The 27,084-nt window shown below is 38.6% G+C and overlaps 1 protein-coding gene across 4 annotated transcripts in view; it reads left to right on the top strand.

The window, feature by feature from the left end:
• Positions 1–27,084, top strand: part of LOC107226406 (bifunctional heparan sulfate N-deacetylase/N-sulfotransferase) — an 81,616-nt gene that overhangs the window by 22,869 nt on the left and 31,663 nt on the right. For 2 of the 4 annotated variants that reach the window (XR_006906298.1, XM_046746319.1), the window contains exon 3: positions 25,392–25,589. Coding sequence is in view for 3 of the 4 variants with exons in the window: in XM_046746319.1 (XP_046602275.1) it covers positions 25,392–25,589 (198 nt within the window). In the remaining variant the exon portion in view is untranslated. Of the gene's footprint in view, positions 1–1,331; positions 1,516–22,493; positions 22,641–25,391; positions 25,590–27,084 lie in introns of those variants that run through there. The other 2 variants (XM_046746320.1, XM_046746321.1) reach the window with 2 other exon arrangements.

Here is a 27,084-nt window from a genome sequence, read left to right as displayed (position 1 = left end):
TGGATTCGATTCACCCATGTATCTCCTACCTACCGCTACCTCATCCGCACCTTTCACGTGCCCACTTGGTTAGTTTCCGTCAATGTGCCTGCGCCAGTACCTCAATGCTTCTATAGCCAGGTTGTATGCGGTATACGTATGCTGCGGATCCATGTGTTGGTACCCTTGGTGCATTTCACAGTCGGTGCTGATGATACGTATATCATGTGCCGAGGCGTAACATCCCGGAGCCGTACTGATTAGAGAGCTAAAGTTTCGAATCAGCGTACTAGTCAGCGAAACTTTACGTCATTTCGATAAAATGCCGCGCGGTGGCTAATCAGGAGGATAAACATTTCCATGGCCTCTCTTGCTTGTTGCGATTATCAGCATTTATGTCCGCGGACTGCGTTATGCCTTGAGCGTGTATACCGATGACTGTAAATGCTCGACGAATCATGCTTCATCCATATTCCACTATTACCAATATTACCATACACTCCTTCGGTATGATCGATACAAAATTTATTCATCACGTAATCCAGATCGTAACGTCACTCTCGTGCGTTGAATATTACGCAATGACATTTGGTCGCTGAATAGAGTTGGTAGGATAGACTGAAATAGATAGGTCAAAATATGTTTCTGATCAAATAACGCACGCGATTACTCAACGCCTACTCTCAAATCTCCTTCTTCTCAATCGTATTTCTGGCTGGAATTATGGTAAATGAAAGCCAAAATTTTCTGTAGTGTACGTGGATAGTTTGGGTGAATATCACCGAGAAGCCAGAGTCCACCGGAGTAGTTTGTAAATTGATTATTGAAGTTTGACGAGGTGAATTTTGTATTTGAGGTTGAAGCTGGGCATACAAAGTACTTGACAAACTTGGTGATTATATACCTATTCAGCTGTTGGACGAGTAGCGGAATTCACTTTGCGAAGTACATTGGCTTTATGGCCGTACGTAGGTATTTCCAGCTGTACTTTGTGCAAGGTAGCGGCAACTAGAGCCAATTGCCCTAGTGTCTTATTCGCAATCAGTCACAGTTTTCGTACGACTAAGCTAGTCAAGTAGAAGTCGAAGAGCACCTTCTTGCAGCAAAACTACAGCAACGAGATTCGTGGCGCGGCAGGTTGCGCATGGGATAACATCCAAGGACGGACAAGTGTTGAGGGACTTCGACATTCCCGAGCTTTGAGAGAGTAATTCAAATGCCTGTCGTGGTATTCAGACGTTCCGGATGTTTGTTACTCCCTCCGCCAATCACTGCCAATTCAAACCTTCTCCTGCTGTCGTTGCCTCAACAACTCTGCACCGCTAACTCAATATCCCCCTCTTGTGTCGTAGCGTCACCGTCGCTTGCCTGCTTCTTCCTCATACTGCAGACGCTCCTTCGGGATACGTCTTCCGAAGTGCACCTCCTGAAACTCCGGATTCCGGCGAGTCGTGAAATGTTTTTCCTGACGAGCCGCTTGGTGGGAGCTTTTCACCATCATTCGCTATATACTCCAAGTCATTCCTTGCTGAATCAGTTAAGTACGTCGTAAGTCTTGAAATTCTTAAAGACTTGGTTGCTCTTCTGATACCACAGTCGAGCAGTGTTTTCGTCATCAAATCCACTAATTACCGGAGTTCTACTTCCAATCTTAGATTTGTCTCCGTAAACTGTTTACTTTGTCGAACTACTACCTAGTAACCCTTGATTTGCAAACATTGGTGTTGGGCAATCTTACTTATCGCTTAGTACATACTTTTGCCCGTGACACCAGCATATCATTTGACCTTACTATCATTAATCGCTGAAGTCATGCGGTCTCATCAACTATAAGAGGATTCACTCTAAACCATTACAGACCTGACGAACTTGGTGCACCTACATATCTACTCATTAGCATTTTTATTCTGAACTGCTTATCGTGATCTCAGCTTAAATTCAGCCAACGCGCAACTTCTTTGTCTTTTGTGAACTTGGATAAGAGAACGTGTAAAATAAAACCGCATTGAGATTATACACAGCTGTGACATGCAACGTACACGATGATACTTTTCACTTTTTCGAATGCGCACGTCTTAGCCCGGAGTATAAGGTGACAGTTGTCTCTCGTTGTCAGCGTCGCGTATCCTTTGCAGTTACACTGCGTATCTAGATCCTGGCATTTGCTGTCTATATTTCCCTGTTCAGACTTCGCTCGGTATCGTCAATGTTGATGGTTCATGAAGAGTGTTTCAGGGATAGTGCTGGGTGGTTCGGAAAAGTGGTGCGGCAGCTTGGGCAGGATGCGTGTAAATGTGTAATATCACCCTCCTTGATCCTACGCATGTGTTTCACATTATTATCACCATACTGAAGAAGACTCGTACATGTTCTTTCCTGATGATATTATAGGCCCCAAAGCGTAACGAGTGTTCATTTTTTCTCCGCGTGCCTCATGCCTCCTCATAATCACTCTAAAATTACCCATTTTCAACCTTGTGTTGTAATACAAATAACGACGATGGGCATATTTTATCTACTACTGCAAGTCATGCACCTGTTAAGAGTTTTGTGAAGTAAAGGGACTAGAAAGACAAATATAGAGGAGTTGGTTGGAATAAAGGGCTTGAAAGGGTTCATCGTTTTGCGAGTGAATCGCACGTTCACGTAGACAAAGGTAGAAAGGGATCGTAGAGAGGGAAACCGAATGTTCGATAAACATCGTTCGTTTTTATACGTTTGTTTTTACCTTCCCTGCACGCATACCCCAGTCTTTCTTTCCCCCTCAAAAAAACAAGCACCTCGCCTCGTATCTTCACATCGTGTGCCTGTCCCAAACACGTATACAATGCGAATCGCGTTAATGCAGCCGTCTGAAAAAGTACCACTTCCATTTCATACCCCAAAGTCCCGAACCCACATGCTACTGCTTTGTTAGTGGCGGCAGGAGGGTGGAAAATCCACGAGTTTTTTGTTTTTTAAAGCTCGAAGCGATCGAGTCTAATTGGATGTTATTGGACTTGTTTGGGTTCAGTGGATATTTCGACATTGTTAGTTTTTCAATCAAGTTTTTTTTATTGTTTTTCGATTCTTTTTTCTCTTGCAATGAGCGATTTTGAAAGAGACACAGTGTCTTTGTTTCAGGTTGTATATTAACATTTTCAAACTCTTAATTTCGTGTCGCAAAATTATTGTATGTTCTTCACTATGGGAAATCCGAGTCGTAGTTGAAGAAACATACGGAATAAACTCTTTGCACAAAAAGCACTCCTTCCTGATCTGTGCTTTTCAACAAAATCCGTTGGTCACGGTTCTCTGACGACCATTGAGTCACGCCAATCACCACTTCTGAAACAAAACACCCTTACGAAATTTAACCAATCATCACGTACTCGCTCTTCAAGTACGTCGTCGTAGCGTAGGTTATATTAACAATACATCTGGAAAGTCTTTTGCGAATGAAAATTGACCTTCTGTAAGACCAGATTCTGTAAGAGAAATTGACGAAGGGCTCTTTTTGCGGATCGAGTATTGGGGTCTGAAAATCCTCGAAGGGTTACTCGAACCACCGTCCTTTCCCTTTTCTCGTCCGGTATATTACGAAGACCCTCGCCTTCGCGCGTGATACGATGAGCTTCTTGACGTGACGCCGAGAGCTGCGAATATTACGCGTGGTTAATCCCTTCTTTCGCCCCCCAAGGAGCAGAAAGTACACGCCCCACGTAGCGAGTGTGTGATAAGCGAAGGGACCGAGGCGCCAAAGTTCGAACAATTGTATCAAACCGCCCGCAAGCTCAGCCGAGCTTCTTCTCTTCTCCCCTCGATCCTGTTACCGTTAAAAGTGGGTGTGACCTACTTTCACCAATCGTTGGTGGTGTATTCACAATGTCAGGGTGGCCGTTTATTACACAGGAATTCTGGGAAAACTAAAAGTGTCACAGCAGAATTCCAACACAGTGAAAGAGAAGTTGGGAAACGCTAGGGAATTCAGCTGCTATCCACAAGCCTATATGCTCAGGGAAATTTTTCAAGTTAACGTTCACGTTAACAACGTAACGTAACGAAGCAAACTAATAATTATCATTCCGCAACGTCAGAATGACCTTGAAGTAGCTGACCGGTTTATAAAATTTCGTACAATCCCAAAGTTGTCATGAATGTCGTTCATCTCAAAAGTTCCAGCGTTGCATTAGCGTTCTGGATCTCAGCCTCATAAAAAGCTACGCCGCAATTATAGTAATGACTTGATTACGCATAACTCTATCCAGTTTTTACGACGTTATTTACTTTTATAAATTCTTGAACACATGAGTGATAAAAGATCATGGTAACGTCGTCGACAAATCTTTGAAATCGTGATGGATTCTCATAGTGACATAGGGTATAAATTCGACATTTAGAGACCCCAGTGTCGGATATATATATATATATATATATATATATATATCGTAATTTCTCGGGTCAACGCCCCATATTGGAATGATTAGTCGTTGGCCTTTTAGCCCTGGCTTTGCACGGTGTCCATCCCGAGTTGATTCGAAGCCAAAGCCAGATTAGTCGCGTGATTTGTGCTCTTACACCGTCATGTCACAGGCACTCGCCCCCGACGAACCCTTCTCTCGTTTCATTATCTGCAAAAGGTTATACATTCGCCGTGGACTTGCGTATCTCCGTATCTGCAGCGCAACAATATCCGTATGGTTCAAATTTATTTATTCGCGTTTAAGTATATGTGTTCTTTGAAGAGTGCCGCTGATAGAATATACCGTTCACATTCTTTGGGAAGAAATTGACCAAACGAAGCATCGTAAGTCAATGTTGGATAGCATCCAATTAGATTTCTAATTAATTACATGTAAATTATAAATTACAATTTTTTAATTTGTAATTGAATCGAAAAAAGGGGTTGATTTCATTTGTGTATGAAATTCGAAATAACATTTCATACATGGTCTTGATTTATATTTGATTCTAAAATACATTTCAATTGCATTTGTAATTTATAATCGATTCACCTTTCTATTAATTAATTGAAAATTCGCTCAACACTGTCGAAAATGATACAAGTTGTCGCGTGAGCTTACACAAGGTACAAAACTACTCTCTGCGAGGAATATTTTTAAGCTGATTCTTCAATTTGACAGAAATTGGTTAAAAAATCGCTTAGGACTTTATTTTACACGTTCCAGATTTCGTGTTCAAAATACGATTAGATAACTTGACTGCAGTTCAGTCAATCGCTAGATATTACACTTTCACATCAAAGTTTTTTGCCTTGTTTTTCATCGTATGAATAAAGCTTGGATAGTTGGGGGTAGGAAAATCGCCCCCGCGCGTCCTATAAACACCGATTACCTACACGCAGTAGCTGCAGGTCGTCCGACACCGCACGTGTAAAATTTCCGATAACTGCAGACTACATCGTTATTCTCTTTTGCCTCATCTCATCCGCATCATTTTACGTTTACACGCGTGTTTGCCTTTCAATAGTAAAATTTTTAGCCCTCCGGTGTTAAAATATTCAACGCATCAAGCCAATTTCGTGAACCTACAATAGCGTGGCAGTTTATAAATTACAAACTCGTAAATGACAAAATGTTGTAACACAATGCTCGCAACATTTATCCTGGTCTCCATCTCTCTCTCTCTGTTTTTTTTTTTTTTTTTTTATTTTTATTCTGTATTTAGTTTAGAAGCGCATGGTGACCCAATTTCGCAGTGTAACCCATGACGCAGGAACACGGGATTAAATGGATTACGTCAATTTGAGCGCTTGAAGTTCTGAAGGACTATTAATTCTTAGCAGGGTACATCATATTGTACAGGGTAATGGGTGTAATACATGGAAATTGATCTTTATCTAAATTTTCTTAACAAAATTGACTGGTTGGATAAATTTTTCATTCTTACTATAATTGAAAAGTATACTTCGAGTCTCATGAATATCAAATGAAAAATAACTCGTCGAAGAGAAATTATATCGAGGAAACACTTAATCGGATGTAAAAATTCTAACGCATCAATAACAAATGAATAAAAGTCATTCCCGTATAATGCTTGAAAATTAATGAATTGAGAATTTTTCTTAAAAATCTTCAGATTAATACCAAATTTTTTAATTCCGTGCAAATCATTATCGATCGTCATTTTAATATATTATAATTCTCAACGTTGATTATTAACTCAATATTATGTTGAGACTTTACTTTTTGTATCATACAAAATAAGCCCTTGCTTCGTTTCGCAATGGACGGTGTTATTGCGTATATTACACACGTTCCGGGATGATAAGCCAGCGTCTTGGAGCTCAGGAACGAAGGCCTTCTCCTCCTCTCTGTAGCTGACTGATGCGATGGGGCGTTGTAGCCCTTAAACCGAAACGCCTAACCTAGGCAGAAGCTGATTAGGCTCTCGAGGTGAAAGCTCAACGTGGCGTAAACGGAGCGGGATATCAAACCGGAGGGCTGCACCAGTTAATGGATAATTTATGGACGGACGCACCTACGTTCTGTAATAGCGTTATAGCCGGCATAGTCCAACCTCTTACTCTTATCGAAACAAAGAATCAAGTTACGACAGCGAAAGCTCAGATATCTTTCCTTATTTTTATTACTCCTCTGACATGATTTTTGCAAGTTTTATGCTCTATGCATAAAATTAACACACACACACACACACGTGCGTGTGTGTGAAACACATGCTGGCAAAATTTATCTGCCAGTGTAAGGATACAGATGAAATATTACCGCAACGTTATTTTTCAAGCAATGTTTTTCATATAATACGGTGTATCACCTTGTTTTTCACCCATAATAGATAAATGGTTGATTGCACAAATTCTATCTACGTTCGAACACTAACATTTTTAGCTGTATTGTACCGATAAGTTACGCGGAATCGGCACGCGTTTCTCTTTTTTATATCCGCATGAGCAAAGCATTGGTATTTAAAGCAGACGGTTATTAAGCAATCTTTAATTTCTCTTTGAAAATATACAACCGAACATTTTTCAACTTGCAGCAATGGTCGATTTTTCACGCATGCAAAGAGAGTGAGAAACGAAATGGAAAGAAATGAATTGAAAATGAAGAGTTGGGGCAATTGAAAGGAATGTGTGTGAAGAAAATTTTTATCCGGATCGATTTTGAATGGCGTTGGCATTCATCGTCCAAGGGGGAAAAGCTTGTGCTACTTTAGCTGACGTTTATTCGCGGAAAAAACGACGCGGGAAAGCTTTTTGAATGACGTAGGTATGCGTGTATAAAAGTTGTACGATATTCAATGCTCTAAGTATTGCGGTATTTTGGTTAACGCAATAAAGGCTCTTGCTGTAATATTTTACAGTGAACTCTACTAACATCGACTCTCAAAAGCTCAATCACCCCACACGTTCATCCCTGATAAATTAACCTAGGTATATCATTATATGCGCGTTTTTTCTCTCCTCGATATCATAGACGCGTTAGTATTGCGTAATTTTTCACTTCAAAAAATGAATTGGGATAATTTTTTTCTATTCGTCTGTTATCATTTGTTTCATCATAGTTATCGGAGACTTCCAGCTCTCTGATTACTTATTTATTTACTTAATCATTTTGCAAAATTTTGCCCAGCAATTGCAGCTGGTCCTTTAATCATTGTTACTTGGAACTCAATAAATTAATCAGTATATTTGATTAAGGCCGTGTGGTGTACACCAATCAAAGTCTCTGATTGAGCGGCTGATTGCGGGCCGACAAGCTGTGTGGCGTAGATCAATATCGACAAATGTTAGTTTCACTTTGAGAGCATAAATTTATGTACACCTATACCGGCTTCGTCTTTATCGGTCATCTTGAAGCGAACCGTCGGAGCCGCGAGTTTCCTTTTATCAACACAACAACATTCTTGCAGCGGATGATAAACCTTATCGTCAAACGTCCAATAATACGCGTATATGACACAAGTTGAATCGATGCCTTCTTGGCTTGGCGATAATCGTACACGATGAGAAAAGTTGTTGCGAAATTAGTTACGACATCGGTACCATCAAAAACACAGTCACATTTATTATATTCGTAATGTCGATTACGATGCTAACGGATTTGCTGGAAATACTCTAAAAATGTACTATAGCTAGCTGTCAATTTCATTTTCGTGATTTACCTACCACGAAACGATTTGGAAACATTCCGTCGCACGTGATAAACAGCTCTCGGTTCTGCTGCCCGTGTCAAGAATTATGAAAGACAGAAAAGAAAATTTTGGATTAAAAATATCCAAGGATTTCATTCCGCGAGGAGGCATCGTATCGAAGTTAGTGACGTTATCGTAACGATTCATGCCGGAGAAAAACCGTTGTTTCGCGATTTTGAAATTGTTTGAAATTAAGTAAACCGTAATAAAACGAACATACTCGTACTTCGAAATCTTAGTTCTGTAATAATCGTTGTAAAATTGCGAAGGATCAATGATTTTTTGTCGCGATAACGTTTCTAACCACAAGACAACCCATCCACCATACGGCACGTAATTATCTCGTTAACGGAGACAACGACCCTTCGGGATAAAACACAATAAAAGCGGTGATCACAGGCACGGTGTTGTTACACAACGTCTCTTTTATTGCTTAGGTAAACAAAGGTCAGTTAGTTAACGCGTTATAATCAGGCGTAATATATAGTGCGCAGGAAAAAAGTAAAAGAAAAATAAGGAAAATCTCCGTCCGTCGGCTCAGTTATAGAGCAGCCATGCCGCCTCGACCCCGCCAAGTTATCTCTTCATAAAATATGTGGGAAAGGGATAATAAAATTACGGGCCCGCTTGCGTCCCCTCATTGTTGTCTCTCTTTGTGTGCCTGTGATATCTCTTTCCAGACCAGCCTGAGCCCTTCAGCCTCGTTCGCATTCACCGCTACTTCCTTCCATGCATCCACCCACCAACCCTTGTAATCCTTCGGTGACTTGGCACCTACCGATACAGGTAATTAAGACGATCGAACCAAGTCCCCATTTCGTCTCCGTAACGTGGAGTAACCAGTGCCTAACTTTTAACATCTACGTGAAGTTCGAAATGAGTTGGAATAATGCATCGGTAGTAGATCGAAGCAATGCTCAGCTATAATTCTACCCTATCGTACTATCAAATAGCCATAACTGAGAAAAATTTCATTTGTTACGGTAACTAGAAAGATTCAGTAAAACAGGTATCGTTGAAAAAACTGTTTGAATATTGTTGGAATTGCGAAAAACGAGGCACGCCTAACCATTTTGCGCTATCGTCGATCCTTTTTGGGTAATTGCAACGCAAAATCAGTTTGTGAGGTTTACTCTACTTTTTCAGTTAAACAAGCCTTTAACGTCAATTTATTGCCGCGCAAGCATTAAATTTTCGCAACAGTTACAAGAAAATATAGTAACAGTGATCGTAATGAGAAAGAATAGTAACGGATACCAGACTTTCCGGTAACAGCTAGAAAACTAATTTTCATTTTCTACCTAGAACTATATTTTTCGATTGTGGTAAAAAATGAAAATATTTAACGACCGAGCCGCAACTGGAACTAAAAATTTCTCTCGGTGTATCCAGATTGCATTCACTCTTTAGAAAATATCATTATCCCAACTTTATGGTCTTCCATCAAATCGGAACTTCAGGTACCTACATTTTTTACCGCCATTAGATTAATCGCCGTTTGCCTGCAGTGACGAACTCTCTGTAACTTCCCGCGTGCTAACATCGTCTGCAGCGTTTGTCAGACCGGCGCATTTCCGCACGATCGGTTTCTCTGATTTTCTGATTCGTGCGCACATTCGGGAGGCTTACAGTTAGTAAAGGGTGTAATCATGGCGTGAAGTTACGGAGAGAGTCTATATTCTCTTCGTACATTTCCATCTTTCGATTTCCCGACTAAAGTCTCTCTATTTTTCGTTATCTCTCCTGCTATCACTCTCGGTTTTATCTATCCAATCTATCTAGGTATCTGGCTCTAGTGTCTTTCCGCGGTAGTGAGTTCCGGAATCAATCTCAAAGTATTAATCCGAGTATAGGACTCGGCTCGTTCAGGCTAAAACGAGAGAAAAAAAAACTTCGGAAAACCCAATCAGCGAGAGATTTGTTGATTTTTATGTTCTTCTTCGCGTATGCCTGTTGGAAATTTCGTTTGAAGCTTATACCTGCTCTCTACCTGTATAATGAAATGTAAACACCGAGGAGGAATGTATTGCTTGGTTTTGTTGAATTGGCAAATCGTTTTTTACTACCAATCTGTGCTTTTTCACGGTGAAGTGGTTTTTTTCCCAAGTTTTTTTTTTTTTTTTCATTCGTCATGAAAAAATTGAAAATTGCTTCAGACTATTCACAGATCATGATAATACTGCCGTATTATTATGGAAAAATTGTGTGAAGCAAATTTCCCAGAAAAAGCAGCGATTAATCCCACTGAATTTGAAATGTATTCCAAACTACGAGAATTTGATGGTCGAAAGATTGATAAATCGGGCCGGACTCTCTCTTCATTTCCGTGACAAATTTTCGATATCAATAAATCGTAAAAATCTTCAGGGAACTGACGTTATTCCGAATTCCTCGAGCAATCGTTTCAGATCCACAAACCCATAAGCGATAGCTACACGTAAAAAATCAGAGCTTCCGCAATGCCGCTGAGAAATTATAAAATTCAGATATTTCAGATGAATAATTCTATATTAGACGTTATAGGTATTAGAATTTGGTAAAACTTGATCCATAAAATCTTGAGGGAACCATTTATTAATCCGAGGAAAGAATCTCCCTAACGCGAAACGACATGACCTTATAATATACGAGAAGGAAATTCTTTTCCCAGTCACGATCTCAGATTTTCCCCTCGACCTTCCATCGAACAATTTGTCTCTGCTTCTCAGCATCACAGTCACGTGCTCTTTGTTACATATATACTTATATTATACATAGCCGTGCGCCTATTCTCATATGCACATATCCATGTACAAACTAAATATATATATATATATATATATATATATATGCAGGATATTTCTCTCTCTTTCTCTGTCTCCCTCTCACTCTCGGAAATAATTCGTGATGATTTTCGTGTCTAATTTCACACGTTTGTTTATATACATTTTGTATGAACAGTGACGTTTATATCTAGAGTTTATCGCGTCATCGTTCACGGATTGCCTGAAACTTACTTAATGATCGATAGAATCGTTATGAGGGTATTGGAAAAGTCTTACACAATCAAAAATATCGCATTTATCTAGCCAAAAGTACGAATATGTGTAACGTAAGTCTGTATACTTATATTTTTCTGTACAGACTAGTCGAATGAATCGTGAAGAAACAGTGATTTATTCTTATCCCAAATATTTCGTTACGCTAACGTTACCAACTTCAATTTCATTGTAAAATCCTGTTAATAAATAATTATTCTTTGATTCTTTTTCGTACTAATTTCAATTTCAATTTTAATTAATTTCTACGCTAAGGCAATCCAATTAATGAAAAATTATCAATTCTCGCGCATGATCGAATAACACTTCAGTTGCCTTCTTATTCTTTCTCTCTCTCATTTTTCTTCTATTTCTTTACTATTTCTTTCCTATTCGATTGAATTCCATTTAAAACTCTACTTGGCGCAAAGTGCATGGCAGTACCGAATCAATCTCGAGGTAAAGTTTACACCCGTAATTCATATCGCGAATAACTTACAGAGCAGCAGCGCCATCTTTAGCCACGGAGACGCGGAGCGTTTTAATTTGTTCTAGTTATACTACGAATCTATTCATTTTCACAAAAAATAATATATGGGTACCCTACAGTCATAAATATTTAGCAAAACTATCTACAACTTATCGTCTATTTGACTGAAAGTCAAATTTTACAGTGATCGCAGGTGGCCAACATTTTCGATACCGTCGGTGGCAAAAAACAGCACACCAAACCCTCTGAAAATTACTTCGGGGTAGTTATTCGGTTGTCATGAAAAGTCCTGGGTCTTCCATCCGAACGCCGTAACCGAGACCTTTTTCAGATCATCGGACAAAAGTAGCAACACAGAGATCGAACTAAACTTTTAATACTAAACCGAAATTGTACAAGAAAAAAAAAAAAAAAAAAAGAAAATTTTACGCAATTAATTATCAGCAAATTTTTAATGATTCGAAATTTTTCCGGGTTTATAAAGTTTATCAGCTTATGAGAAAAGGGATGGACAACTAGAAAGGGTGCAAATCACTGCCGCCTACAGACTTGTTGCTCTTATGACGCGTCTTGTGTAGGTTTCGTTATGCACGGCTTCCGGAAATTTAGACGGAGTAAAATGCACTTCTGGCTCATTGTTCCTGCCGTATTATAGGACGAGAGCATGCATCTATTACAGGGTTCGAATGATGCCTACCGGTAGCTCCGAACCGAGAAACGCGCTGCTCTTTACTCTCTGTGGCTCGAAATTGCGCGAATTTAACGCCCGGTGCTCTCGCGTCCCTTAATGACACTCTATTAATTGCTTCAACTTTGATACATTCTCCGACCGGCGCCCCTTCTTGCTGCCTGCATGCCGGAGTAATACAATTCCACGCTCGAAATATCTCCCTTAATTGTTATTAAAGATGGGCGATTACAAGACTCGGTCTTGTAAGGCTAAATCACGGCTTCGTTATTAGAATCACCCTATACCCGTCGATTCTGTAACCTCTTCATTTCGCCAACAGCCCTCTCTGTAATTATATTATATTTCCGTATAAATTTAGCGACAAGTAGAAAGAAATAATTCTGACCAGTCGAAAGGTTACGAAAGTTGATCGAATTCAAATTTCGGCAATTCAAAATAGACGAATTCAAATTTCAATACGAAATGGGAATTGAAAATAGATCGCACATTCAGGTTCGAAACGAACAATTCTTTTATCTCAACTCTGCAATGTGTATTAATCTTTGCGCCGAGTTTAGAGTCGAATGAATCTATACCATGGTATACATGGATGTATAAATAGAAGTTATTCACGTAGCGGCCGCAAAAGAAGTTTATTCACCTTCTCGTATGACAATGTATGCTAGCATATGTGTGTATATGTACATACGTACGTATATAGGAGTGAGAATTCATGCCGCGCTTACCTTGATTAACGTCGCACGTGCGCCGAAACAGAAAATGAAATCGAAAAATTAACAGGCTGTTGTTATAACTCACCGCTGAATCGTCGTTATATTGGCACGGAAACCGAATCACGGATCACGAGTCACGAGCGTTATCAATAATTCCAACGACACGTTGCATTTCATGCTATAGCTGTTATAGATGTACCCCGTTGCTGCAGGCCTCGTATGATAATTCGAAATTACCAATTCTGGTTTATCCGTCGTCCTAAATACTGTTGAGTACAGGCACGCAGCAGAGCGATAATCATTGCCGTGATGTTTTGCAAATTGAATAATAATCGATCAATCGCGGTCGTAGCTCATGCATAACGCACCGCGGTTAACGATTCTAGGAGAATTATAGAACTTGAAAGGAAACGTCGTTGAGTCTGTTTTATCGCGGATGCATGGGCATACACGTACCAGTGTATATAATACACAATACAGACGTGTCAAAATTTGCGATTTTTCCATAATCGTATGCAAAAAATGCCTATTTTTGATCCAAAAATCAGTCTTGAAAAGGTTGAGCCTGCAGCACAAATTCTAGGGTGTGCAAGAACGATTTTTCTAAAAACTTGAAAATCCGATATTAGCAACGCTTTAACACGTATTATCTTTTTATATTTTGAAAAAAAATGCATCATGGTCCATAACGGCTTATCAAAGACGCATTACAGAGATATTATCATATGGAAGGGTTGTAAAAAATGCCGTAATGCATTTCTTTGTAAAATAAAAAGAGATAATATTATAAAAATCAAAACATAAAAAATCCTTAGGATTCTTATATATCAGCATTTTTCTGTAATGCGCTTTTGATAACCCTTTTGGGATATATAGTGCATATTTTTTTTCTCGCATTCCATGACATCTAGATGAAGATTCTGCTACGAACACAAAAATGTTTGTACTTAATAATAACTATACGTATAACTAATAATAATTTTTTCTTCATTCATCTTATTTACTCTTGAATTCTCCATATTCTAACAGGTATTAAAAATTAGTTGTATTTCAAAAGATTTTCCTAAATTTTTTCATATTTTAGAAAATGGGGGCATTTGTTTCAAGTTTTTAAATCATACTTCAGATACGCTGGGTCGAAAAATTCTAAAGAAATTTCGAACGCATTTTTCGTCGTGTACTTTCGTACAAAAAAATTGTAAAGCCAATCTGGGATATCGACGTAGGATTTTGATCGAGATGTATGGAATGCCTCATATATGTGTGTGTATAATATACATGGCAATGACGCGAAGTAAACGAATAAATAAAAGCAAAGTGTATTTAATCGTAATTCGATCAATTCTCATTGTATAATATTTTACAAATTCTTTACGTACATTATAAATTTCAGTTACATACGTAAAATAATTTGATTTCGTGTGTATCGGCGAATTATGTGTGCAAAACAATTCGTTGTCATAAATATTCGATCAGAAATCTATACCAATTTTTGGGATGTTGAACTGTAGTCTATAATTTCATATCGTATCGTATAAAACGGATGTTCGGCAAGCACGCCGAACAATTCATCCAAGTTTCATGTTCATATTAATCATTCAAGTCACATTTGTCGGGAATTCGGAATACGAATTATTTATACGTAAATGACTGAACGTGACTGAAATAGTTACCCCCCTAAGCTGTCTGCCCCAGATATTCAAGGCATTCCTACTATAATAATTCCGTCATGAATATAATGAATATTTGAAACAACTTGTCTATGGGAGCGAAAAAATGTCAAATTATTATAGCGCATTTTTGTTTGTTTCTTTTCCCCCACGTAATTTTAGAAAATCTATGTTTAATGTGTGTACAGCTTGTGCAAAAAAGCACACGTGACGACGGAATAATTTATTTCCATGCGAAACAAAATGAATTTTTTAATTTTATCATCGATCCTTGACACGAAGCAGGTAAAAACGCCCGTTGCCACCTTATCGGTTTAAAACGGTACATTTTCCGAACAATTTATTTCCATCAAGTACGTCTTTCGTCATTACACATAACCGCGCCGTCAGAGATTAACGAGTTGATTTTTTTCCGTTCCTTGCTTCTCACTCTCCCACAATTTTCGATCCCCTTTTTCGCCAGCTTTTTTCATCACGCGTCACGGCTGAAAAAGTGAAAAGGTGTGTAAAAAAAAAAAAAAAATAAAGAAAGAAAAACAATTATCCATTACCACTCTTTCAATCAATTTCAATATGTTACGTTTCGTATCGGTATCTCACAGAACGTATTGTATATACATGGATGAATATTAGGTTTACCATTCCCGAAAAATATTTCTTACGCGATGTTACACCGTAACTAATTATAGCCGTTATTCGAACAGATGCTCCTTTATTCGATTTTACCTTTCCGAACGTTGAAAAAAAAGCTAAATAATCGACGTGCCAAATTGTCCTGCGATATTGCATCTCCTTGATCAAGTTGAATCGGGAAAAAGCGAAGGTTCGGTTCTGCTGGGACGGCTTGATTTTGGGCCGCGTGTTTCATCGTGTTTCAGGATCGGCAATCAATCAACTCGTAGCTGATCGCCCAGCGGGCGTAACACACCCTTCGGTTACTCAATCAAACCTCGACGTCCGAACTTTCGCAGATCTCTGTGTAACTTCCAGCCTGTAATTAGCTGGGAGAAAATTGAAGGAGTAAATTTCAGACAACTCTTATATATATATATATATATATATGTATATTATATATATATTTAAAAAGTTCCAATTAATCGCGTACGAAACGATTCTCGTACATTTTTAATACAGTTTCCTTCTTGAGTTGCGTGTAAAAAATTGCTAATATCAACAATTTCATCATACAAGATGAAACGATACTGCGCGGAGTTCCGAAAAGAAAACGAACGGGGTATTAAAAAATTAAACTAATCGTCGAGGATACTCTATTTCCTAATATCTCTCGACGTTGTAGGATGATCGATCATCGTCCGATTACTCGCGATACAGATATGCGGTAGTTAATTTGTAATGAAGTATAATCGGATCCAGGTTGGTAGAAAATCGATTTCTCGTGTACTTGAAATAACGAACTATAACTGCACGAATCAAGCTTGGATGTTGACACGTGATGCGTATCATAGGGTGTGACAAGTTATTACTCTGAGAGGACCCACGGGACTCACATCCGGTGTTGTAAATGTGACTGATATACGCCTCTGACAGTTTGTCGTTATGCTTCTCGCGTTCGATTTTCTATTCCCATAGCTTGTATTATGTACGTTATACTGTATTTAAGCACGCACAACCGATAGTATGAATTTATCGTGTATTTCGTTGAAATTTATAACGATATTTGTCTTGTCGATATTGCTAACGTCGAATAAATTAATTCCCAAACGTTCTGAAGAAAATATATCGCGTCAGCAGTGATTTGTTTATAGTTGATTCGTATCAACGGTTAACACGTTTGTTATGTCATTGATCATTCACCTTTGTGCAACAAACATGCGAAACGAAACAAAGAAAAATTTATACTTACGGATACTTACGATCATTATACGTGTAAGAAAATTATCGACCCTCTGTTGTTACGTATTCGTTAGATGGTAGGAAATTGTTCTAGCATATCCATTTCATATTTTCATCACCTAATTATGTTTCACGTACAGAGACTGATTGATTGTTATTTTTAAATCCAAGTCCATGTATTCGCTTTCACGATGCCTATAATTTAGCAATATTTGAATTTTCTCAAACAAATTTAAAATACACGCGCCCCTTATATGATCTCGCTAATTAAATTGTTAATTTCTTCAAGTATCTAGGATCCGAATACTTGACAACACATTTCACGTACCGTTTACTGTTTGTTCAACTGAACAAACGGAGAAACAGAACAGATATTTATAGTACGAGAAAACTATGAAGTTGAAGCTAGAGCAGCCAGAGTTAGCAGCCAAACCTGTTAAATTTTTTGAAAGGAGAAAAATGCAGTTCAATTTTATCCTCGTAATTCTATGACAGTATTGGGAAGATTTTTCACAAAATTTTGATTTTCACACTTCGCTATATATACCTTATTCACGAATGAACATCGGAACGTTTGGCTGTTAATTCTGCCTGCCAGCTTCAGCGTCGTGAGAAAAACTTTATACACAAGTATACATTACGTGACGCGAATGAAATTTTCATCCGTTTGATAGGTTTCTTTTTTCTTTTTTCTTTTTTCTTTTTTGCCAACTGGTTTTGCTTTCCGGAAATTTCTTTTACCAAAGCATAACGCACCGTCATTTCTTTGTCGAAAACTTTTCCCTTCAAGAATCATAACGACGTGTTCGGGACGACTTGGAGATACTTTGGACAGTTTTCTTTTTCTCCTCGCGATGGGTCGATTAATTACGATTACGTGTATATGTATGGTTATGCGCAGGTATGTGTAATACAGGCGGATACAGGTGAGCCGAAGTTTTACTATGAAAACACCTTATACCTCTGACGAGGAGGATAAAAAGTAACACTGCTCCGCTATCCGAGGCGAAGAAAAACTTTGAAGAAAACCTCATCGTACGGCTCATGAAAAAGTTTCTCAACGTTAATCCAATTTTAACTTTAATTAATTTCGAGAGTTCTTTCGTGGCTGATTATTATAATACGGCGCAGGTGTTATACGGGTATATAGTTACAATATAATTAATCACTCGCTTTCATACTTCTTATTACATGTAATTTATTTATCGATTAACTAAAACCGATCGGCTACCTGTCGTTAAATGCATAACAATTTTACTCTCATTAATTACTTTTTAGATGGAAAACAAATTGTATGGTTTTTCTTTGGGGGTTCGTGACTCGTCTATTCTAACACGGAACCCAATTATTATTATTATTCACGTGCATGAAATGAACACGAGGCGTATTTCGCAGCGAAATTCCTTGCTACGTATTATTGTACAATTATAGACTCGCGTGGCGGAATTGCTGATGTTTCCAGGGGAGGCGATATATGTATATGCCGCATGGGGAAAACGGGGAGAGTACGGTCACGGGGGGCTTATCCGTTATTGCCGCTAGTGCCTTTCGACTTATCGTTTTCAACCCCGATAGAGCCGGGGTTCAAAGTCGGGTCAATTTTACGATCATACGGCACGAAGAACTCCTGTGCTGGGTATTGTGTACCTACTCGCGTATGTTCGTTATATCTTCGAGTGTTTCACGCGAGTACTGGTATCTATGCGAGGATATTCCAGGATTAGACGGGCTACTCTCTGTCCAAAAAATTATTACCTCTGTTTACAAGATAGATCGTCAGAACCGAAGCTCAGACTTTTTGTTACAATTTTACACGGGGCATTACAAGCCAAATCGACGTGGGCCCGAGCCTTGTCCTCTTGTTCCAACACTAAAAAGTGATGGAATTTTTCTTAACGGAATGTGTCCGAGGTATAGTATGGAATATTAAAATGTTGGGTCTAGTTCGGGTATCGTCGGAGCCTTCAAATAACGGCCAATCAATGCTCGACGAGTGACTCGCAGTCCTATAATACGATATCTAGTCAAGGTCCGTTATCGTTTTTCCGAGGTTCTATGGAGGTACGGCCCTTGGACACGGATGGAATAATGGTTAGGGAGACACGAGGCGGTATAGGTATCATCGCGTCATTCGGTCTACGCGACCTTATCGCGCGTACAGCGTATACATATTGTATGTATACATAGGTACACGTGTGTAGCCTCCATATATTTTCGGAACACGCATGGGACGAAATTTAATGTTATTAGCCGGACGCGATAAGCTCGGAGGAGGGTCGATACCGCGGATATACGTACGGGAGAGGAGGACGAGGAGTGATGGAGAAAATTGAGGAAAGTCAGGGGTGCGATAAATAATTTAAATGAATGAATGAATAATCGAAGACACGCCTGAATTATAATACGCAATACCGTGAAAGGCGTATCAACGTTGGCTTAGTTGCACGGAGTGACGATCGGACTATATTTTTACTCAATTGTTTTTACTTGACGTAAAACTCTTGGTATGCACTGCAGAGAAAACGTCCGAAGACTTTTGCGAAAAATGTGACCGCATAAACATAGCTACCGTGTATTATTATATGTGCATGGAATTTGATTTCTGTGCAGAACCGCGCGGTAATTGAAAAATAGAGTCAAAAAATCGTCGATTCGAATTGTCGTCGTTGATAATCGACAAGAAACGGTGTAATTCGAATTTAACGCTCGGAAGTAAAAAACTGTCGAAATTTTCTTTTTTGAAATTTGTTAGTTTAAATTCGGAAGGTCGACGAGATTTTTTTGTTGCATGTCTTAGCAGTAACAAAAAAATACACTTGGACTTGAAATTTTTCATTTGCTTCAAGCCTTGATTTTTAAATCTTTTATTTTGCAATCACCTTTTGCGCATTTCTGTGGTCGAAAAAGCATTAATGCGTAAACGGTTGGATCGACATGTTATAGTGTAAATTATACAATTATGAACTGGTATTCAATTTCTGCGAGTTTGAAGTGCAGAGGAGTTTTTAAAAAGCTGGTACTTTTTTAAAATTGACGATTACAGGGCTATTGGATATCTAAAATTCATCCCCATTGTCCGGATTCTTGAAATTGTTTATATCGACACATGTTTTTTGCCAATCATACTGTTTTTATAACAATCCATTTACAAAAACCTTACGATTGTGTAAAGAAGTGCAATTTTATTGAACCGCAAAATATAAAAGAATTGTATTTTGTAAATCAACATTTGAAAAAATCCAGATTTTCACAAGAATTTGACTACTCGCTAAACATTGTTTCACGTTAAAACTTACACTCGTAGCAGTACACGTGACATTAATGCATGTTCCGCAATGTGAGTGCATTTAAAAAACGCAAGCTTTTCGTAAACGGATCAAAGATTACACCGCAGCTGCAGTACATTAAACACCTCCTGAAAGCCTTCGCGATCGTATATTTTTAGACTTCGATTCGCACATGCCGCAAAATTGTTAGAATAACTTCCGCTCCTAAAATATCTCATCGCATCCACAAGTATTTTCGTCTGCGTAACGACGGCTAATCCGAGTCAATCAGTCACTTTACGCACTTGACGAATATTGGATTTGAGAATGCCGAATCGTTGATAAATTGAAAATATGGTTCCTCGCCTAGGTTAGGATAAAGATGGACAACCGCAAAAAGTGTATGTCGTGTATCTAGTCTTAAAGTCGACGAAAATTCTTGAGAAAATCGACGATTTTGACAGTGTTTGAAATATTAGAACTGGTATATTACAGCTCTTCGTGCATCGATCGTATTGATCTAAAAATCTATAAACCGATAAAACTTGCCGAATGTCGAAATCATTGGGAGAGGGGAGAAACGTGTCATAATATTTTAATCGGGTAGGCCAAAAGCTTCTGTTCGCGATTTGATTTTTTAATATACTTGGCGCGAGACACTTTCGCGTCTCTTGATTTAGTAGTACCTGAATGCAATTTTCCATTTACCATTTAATTAACGCGAGAAAATAATTTTAGTTATTTCTGAATTTCGCGGCTCAAATTGTAACAGGCGTCTTATTTCCTCTTTCTACAACAATTAAATATGCTGCTATGAAAAAAATTTATTAAATTCGATGTGTTTGGACCAGTCCAATCGGCATATGACGTGCGAAAGGTATTCTAAGGGCGTGAAACTTTGGGTGTAAAATTTCGCATCCTAGGCGTGAAGGCTTCAGAAGACATCCGTCGTTTTCTCCTAACACTCGAATTACCACGCCTGTCATTTTGAATGGTTTCGGTAGAAATAGCTTCGACTTAATTTCGGTAGTTCCAGTGTTAACTGATGCGATATAGCTGCCGCCTTATGCCGTGCCGGTACGAGAAGAGATATCGTACCTATAAGTCGTCGGATGCGTGCGGTAATAAACTCGGGGCTGATGCCGAATTTAATTAATTATTCAGCCAAGACACGAGTCTTACTCGAGCGGTGGAGAACGTTTCGAGATACTCTGCGAGTCCCAACGGTGAGATAGATTTACACGTGACACTACGCCGCTGCATGAAACGCCCAAGGGGGAATAAAAACTGAACATATTTCCCATTTTTATACCTGCGAAATTGTTTTCGTTGCTTCCTCCAACAGTTTTCAACTTTCCTCGCTTCAATTCTATCCGACAGAATCTTTCGAACGATGACAATATTTTTTTCATTCGCTCCAACTAACATCCAAACCTTAGTCTTTACCGTACACAAGATTGTCTCACAATCAGAGTATATGATTCTCTTTTTCTTTATAATTGTAGAACGAAGCACCTCGATATATGACCCATTTCCGATCGAATAACGTGAAAAAAACTTACTTGGCGAATTTTTTCCAAACAGCCTTGTCACAGTTCTGTATCTGTACAGTTTTGTAGATGGTTAAACTATCTACAAAATAAAATTATAATAAAATTTTTTACATCTCAATAACCGGAAACCAAAATCAGGATAAATTGTTCGCCTCGTTACAGTAAAAAATGAATGTTGCCCTGATTTAAATCAATCTATTTTATGCAGTTACGTTTGTGAAATTCATCAGTCCGTCATGTATTGTACAAATTGTAAGCGACTCGTAACCGAGTTCGTTGAACCAAAAACTAAGTTTATGTCTCACAATCGGTTGATCTTCCCGACACTTTCTTTCTTTCACCAAAGCAAGATTTCAGAGATGCTGGGAAGAAAATTTCACCGTCCAATCTGAACATTCTCGTCGCGCCGAGAGTGATGATCCGACTTACTCGTTTATACTGTATATAAAACGATCGTTGCACGCATGCGTGAAGTCGCGAAATGAAATTCTCCAGATCACTCACTGTCAGAATCCGTAATCAGTTCTTCTCCATCGTGCTCTCATATTATTTCATATCATTATAATACAAGATGACTTTATCATTCGAAATATCCACCGTGTTGTGACATGAATTAACTGTCGCAAGAATTGCAGATTAATTTTTTCCCCGTTTTCCATTTATTTGTTTATTTATTTATTTATCTTATTAATTATTTTTTATCGAGTTATAACGCAATTTCTACAATTAGAGAGCTGGCAGTATACGCAATATGTCAGAAAAAAAGTGTTGATATACGCGTACGTGATGAAAAAAAAGAGAAAAAAGTGTTTTGTAACATTTTATAGCAAGACCATCTCTAGTTCTCAATTGCGAATCTTTGGCAACAAGAGATTTATGATTACTTGTAAAATTTTTCATTCATACGTCCGGAAGATTCGTTTGCACTCGTATAATAATTTTAAACACTATGTATAGATTATTTCGATTCTCGATCAAAAAGTTTTTTTCAAAATTACCACGACCGCAAACCTTGTCTCATTTTCTAACAGCGAATAACGAATTGAAACGCATTTTATTACCTGTAGGGTTATCTCATCTGAGGTGATGCTAATTCAAGTACCGCATCAGAGGATCCGGTCTGCCCCCTTGTACTTCTTATCAGAGCGACGATCTTCAAGGGAAAATCTGTGGGGACGGAGGACTGATCTAATTTGTTCATAAAGTCTGTTTAATCAATCACTGTCCATGCAGCGGACCAGTATTACGTGCAGGTATATATCACACACAACCGAAGTGGAACGTCTCACTCTGTGAGAAAAAGAACAGTTTCGATCAATTATGCATAGCCTCTGGTGAGGTTGGCCGGGTTTTAAAACGCGATCAATGCGAGGGAGGCATCGAAATATCACTGTATCAGCGTTTCGCCCATTCTGGGAACAGTGTGTCTGCAGCTACGATTATCTACCCGTTAACGGCTCCGACTCACGCCAAGCAATATCTGTAAATGCAGACTATGTAGAAACGTTATGGCGATAAGGTGTATCTAGGTACATATAAATTGTAATACATCCAACTCGGGCACACCTGTTATGGCACTTTGATTAAGACAAGCATACGATGAGACGCGGGGTGAAGATCGAGGGACGACGAGGCGAAGAAGGGCGAGAGCGAGATTTTGGACCCAACGAATTTTACCTCTAATTACCTATCCCTGTAATTCTTTCGCCCTTGACCGAACACTCGCTAATTGAATTCCTTCTCAGAGCACGGAACCATGACTGAATTCGAAAAGACGACGAACATTCGGCTGTAAATATAATATCCGATTCCCTTTGTACTTTTCCCTGCGCAATCCCTGACCGGAGTCTTCTTTTCTTTTTTTTTTTCAGTCTTTGTTATTTTCACAATTAAGGGAGAGAGAGAAACTGAATTCTGTGTAAGGATAACGAGGTTGAAATCGTAGTAACGTTAATTTGATGAAATGTTGGTAACAAATCATCAGTTCGGGCGGGCTTGAAGTTCCGATTGTGAAAAGTTTCGAAAACGTCTGATTTCGAATTATTTGGTGATGAAACTTGATGTAAAGAAATCAAACTTTTACGAAACAACAATGGCGGGAAACCCGACGGCTCAAAGTTCCGAAATGCAACATTCCAAAAATTCAAGTTACCATAAAGCAAAATTCAGAAAAGCAAACTTCCGATAGAGTAAAACGAGTGGGTGTGAAGAATCGGACAAACCAAAAATCAAAATTAATCGGATTCCGAACGTAAAAATATAAAAAATCCTAAACAGAGAAAGATCAAAGTGGTGAAATTTTAGCAAGCCATAAATTCACAGAACTAAAAATCTTTGATCGTTCAGAATTTCGGTGTTTCAGATTTCATAATTTTTTTAATTTTCGCACTTTCGTAACTTTGACTTGCCGGAGTTATGCCCTTTCGGCATTTTCTCCTATCAAAATTTTGTCCTTTGGGAACTTTGCGCTTTCGAAACTTTGATGCTTCGTCAAGGTTTTATTTCATTACTCCAAGTTTCGGCACGAAAAAATTGAAAATTTGGTGCATTCGGAATTTCAATCCCGCCCCCATCAATTTACTACAACTTCTGCACGATGGTTTCGACACGTATTTCTTTGTTACGGTGTTTGTGTGTTCTCTGCTCTCCCCAAAATTGCCATCACGATTTTTCTATACGTCAGTCACGATGTTCTTTCGATATCAATGTCGTGGCCTACCAAAACGATTCAAAAAACTTTCGCTCTTCAAATTTCATTCATTTATTTTTCGCAACCGTATCAGCCGTTGAACTCGGCTCGCTTATATCTGCCCCGTGAGCAGCAACAGCGGACTCTATATAATTCCTGATAATTTGCAAGCACAATATATATATATGTATATGCCTGTGTAACATGTACGCGCCCGTAACCCACATCGTATCGGATAATGCACTCGCTGCATAAAACAGACGTAATGGAGGAGAGGAGATAGAGAGTTGGTAAGCCTGAAGTGCGGTGCGTTAGTTATATTTACGCTTTTATGTGGTCCCGTGGGATTAAGGGAACCGTTCCCTTCACGCCCCTCTTCGTTGCCCACTACAACCACCGCCATTATTTCTTCCATCATTGGCAGAACTGATACGCCATTGGGAATTCGTTATACCCGTTCTTTTAACGAATTAAAGATCGAGCAAACGTTTTTTTTTTTCTTTTTTTTTTAACCCATACCTTACAAAGGCGCTGCACCGAGGAGAACGAGGGTTGTTGTTATAATATGCCGTGAAAAGCTTGGCTATTTGTAAAAGTAAATCGACTTGCGTAGATTTTTTTTTGTATTCAATTTGACCACACAGTTCCAATTAAATCACTCTCGGAATTTCTCGGATATTTTGCCAGGAAATAATCGCGATAATTCCTCCTGCAGCATGGAGCAGCTAAATTTCAGCCTTAATTAACTTGTCCAAAACACAACCCAGCCTGTATACCGTTTATTTACTGGAAATGCTAATACTCGACCAAATATTCCGCTCATTTAATTCAACTATATCTCTCTGGTTTTGGCAATGTATTCGTTGTTTAAACACAACGAAAATCCAGCTTCGATTTTCCTCTCCTTTTTACCCTCTTACTACAGTCTGTCACTGAAGTTTAAAAAGTTATATCTCATCTATTTGTCAGTGAACAACTCGAGGCTATTCGATAATTGACACGCGATGATGAAAAATTAATAATTTCAGATAGTTGCGAAATATCGCTGTTTTGGAATTATTTTATCGGTGAAAAACTCGTCGTTAAAGAAAGAAAATTAAAAGAAGTCTTTCATATTTTGTAAATCTCTTACAGTTTTTCACTCTCTCAATTCTACGTGTTGTCATACCGATAATTGTCCCGAAAAATTCGTACTTCTGTCCTCGGAAATTCCTCTAACAATAAGATATATTCTGACATACCCGTTCTATCAAAAATGGACATGAATGCGAAATTTCACGATAACGTAGATTTTCAACTCTCTTGATTTTTGCAGCCTGATTCACCGGGACACGAGACCCGAGCCCGCCATAAGATGTTCGACGCTTCGAGGGGCGACGAGATTGCCGACAGCTCCGGATCATCGTAGCGAAGCTCGACTACGAATCGACCCTAAGGTTCTCGTCTTCGTTGAAACATTGTACTCGAAGTTGGGCCGAGAAATCGAAGACCTACTCGTTTATAACAGGATAAAGTGAGTCTCGTTTTATATCGGTACACATATATGTATATAGGCGTATTAAGGATGTTTGGAGAAAAAAAAGAAATTGATTTTTCACGCTACCACCCCTCAGAACTCGAGTTATTGTAGAATAAAACATTCCAATTGTAACAGCCAATTAACGACTATGGCGAACTTTTTGAAAGGAAAAATTTCATACCAATTTCTGGTTTATACAACATTTTTTTATAAAAAATTTATAAATTAGGAATTAAAAAAAAAAATCAGTTATCGACAATTTGTTTCCCTTAATTAGAAATACAATCCCGATGGTCTCAAATTTTTCCTAAATGAAAACCGAATAAGAATTAGCATCCTTTAAGGAGTGTTTCGGGTGTACCGTTTGAACCCGTTGTTTGTGGGACGACTTGATACCGATTTAAATCGTTTTCTCTCGCAAAAAATTACGTTTTCATAGCGTACGAAACAATGAATTTCAGCTCTTATCAAAATTGATCGATGTTTCGTCAAAAATCAAGAGAGAGAACCAGGAGAGCTAAATGCGTCAATTAATTTCTTCTTTTCTTTTTTTCGATAAACTTCGAGCACGATCATTTTCAATGTAGTACCTAATCAGCACCCAAAGCGAATTCTATTCACGTATTGATTGACTTCCGAATGACTTGTTGTTTCGAACGAATTATAAAATTGTAAGGTAAGCTTGATTCAATGCTGCGATAGATTGAGTTACGAAAAAAAGATACTCAGGACGGTAACTGTTACTTGAAGCTTCAGGTTTCCTTTTCTTTAACGCCTGCTTAATAATGTAATAATAATAAACAGCAGAGATGCAACTAAAGTCGAGAGACAGGGATAAATAGTAACTTCAACGCGCACGTGAAAACCGACACTTTTCCCGACAGACACTCGCAAATGGCTGTAGATATTATATTATATCTACCCACCTTGTGAAGCTTCGTTAAGATGAAAAAGAAAACCATTTTCACTCCTTTCCGTTCCTTTCTTTTTTAACTTGTGAATTTTATTTCTATCGTGATTCTTTCTCTCCTCTTCTCGTTTAATTTCACACCTCTAAATCTCTTCGTAACAAGATTACTCGGAGATGAAAGCCGCGGCTGCGACACGAAAGAAACAACCAGGTTATTCGTCATTAAGTTGTCTACCGAAAGTAATTGCACGTCCCGATGGGTGGCGATAAACGACCTGCAATGTTCGCAAAAAAAAAAAAAAAAAACAGAGAGAAGGGAAAAAACGGAAGACCGAATCAAGAAAAATTGGTATGTAGAAGCGGAAATATAACACCGGCATCAGGTGCAGTGCGTAACCTTGTTATAATACAGCGAAGACCAATTCCCTATGGAGATTTTATCCGCGGCGAATAATAACGATTATTAATTTATCCCATCACCAGCGGTATAAAACTGCTCTCTGCCCGCGAATTCAAATATATTCAGAGAGAGAGAGAGAGTGAGTACAGATTGATTGGGAAATTCATCGCTGCTATACG

The sequence above is a fragment of the Neodiprion lecontei genome, chromosome 1, assembly GCF_021901455.1.
Source record: "Neodiprion lecontei isolate iyNeoLeco1 chromosome 1, iyNeoLeco1.1, whole genome shotgun sequence".
Lineage (NCBI taxonomy): Eukaryota > Metazoa > Arthropoda > Insecta > Hymenoptera > Diprionidae > Neodiprion > Neodiprion lecontei.
The sequence above is the reverse complement of the archived record's forward strand: the minus strand, read 5'-3'. Positions and strand labels throughout refer to the sequence as shown.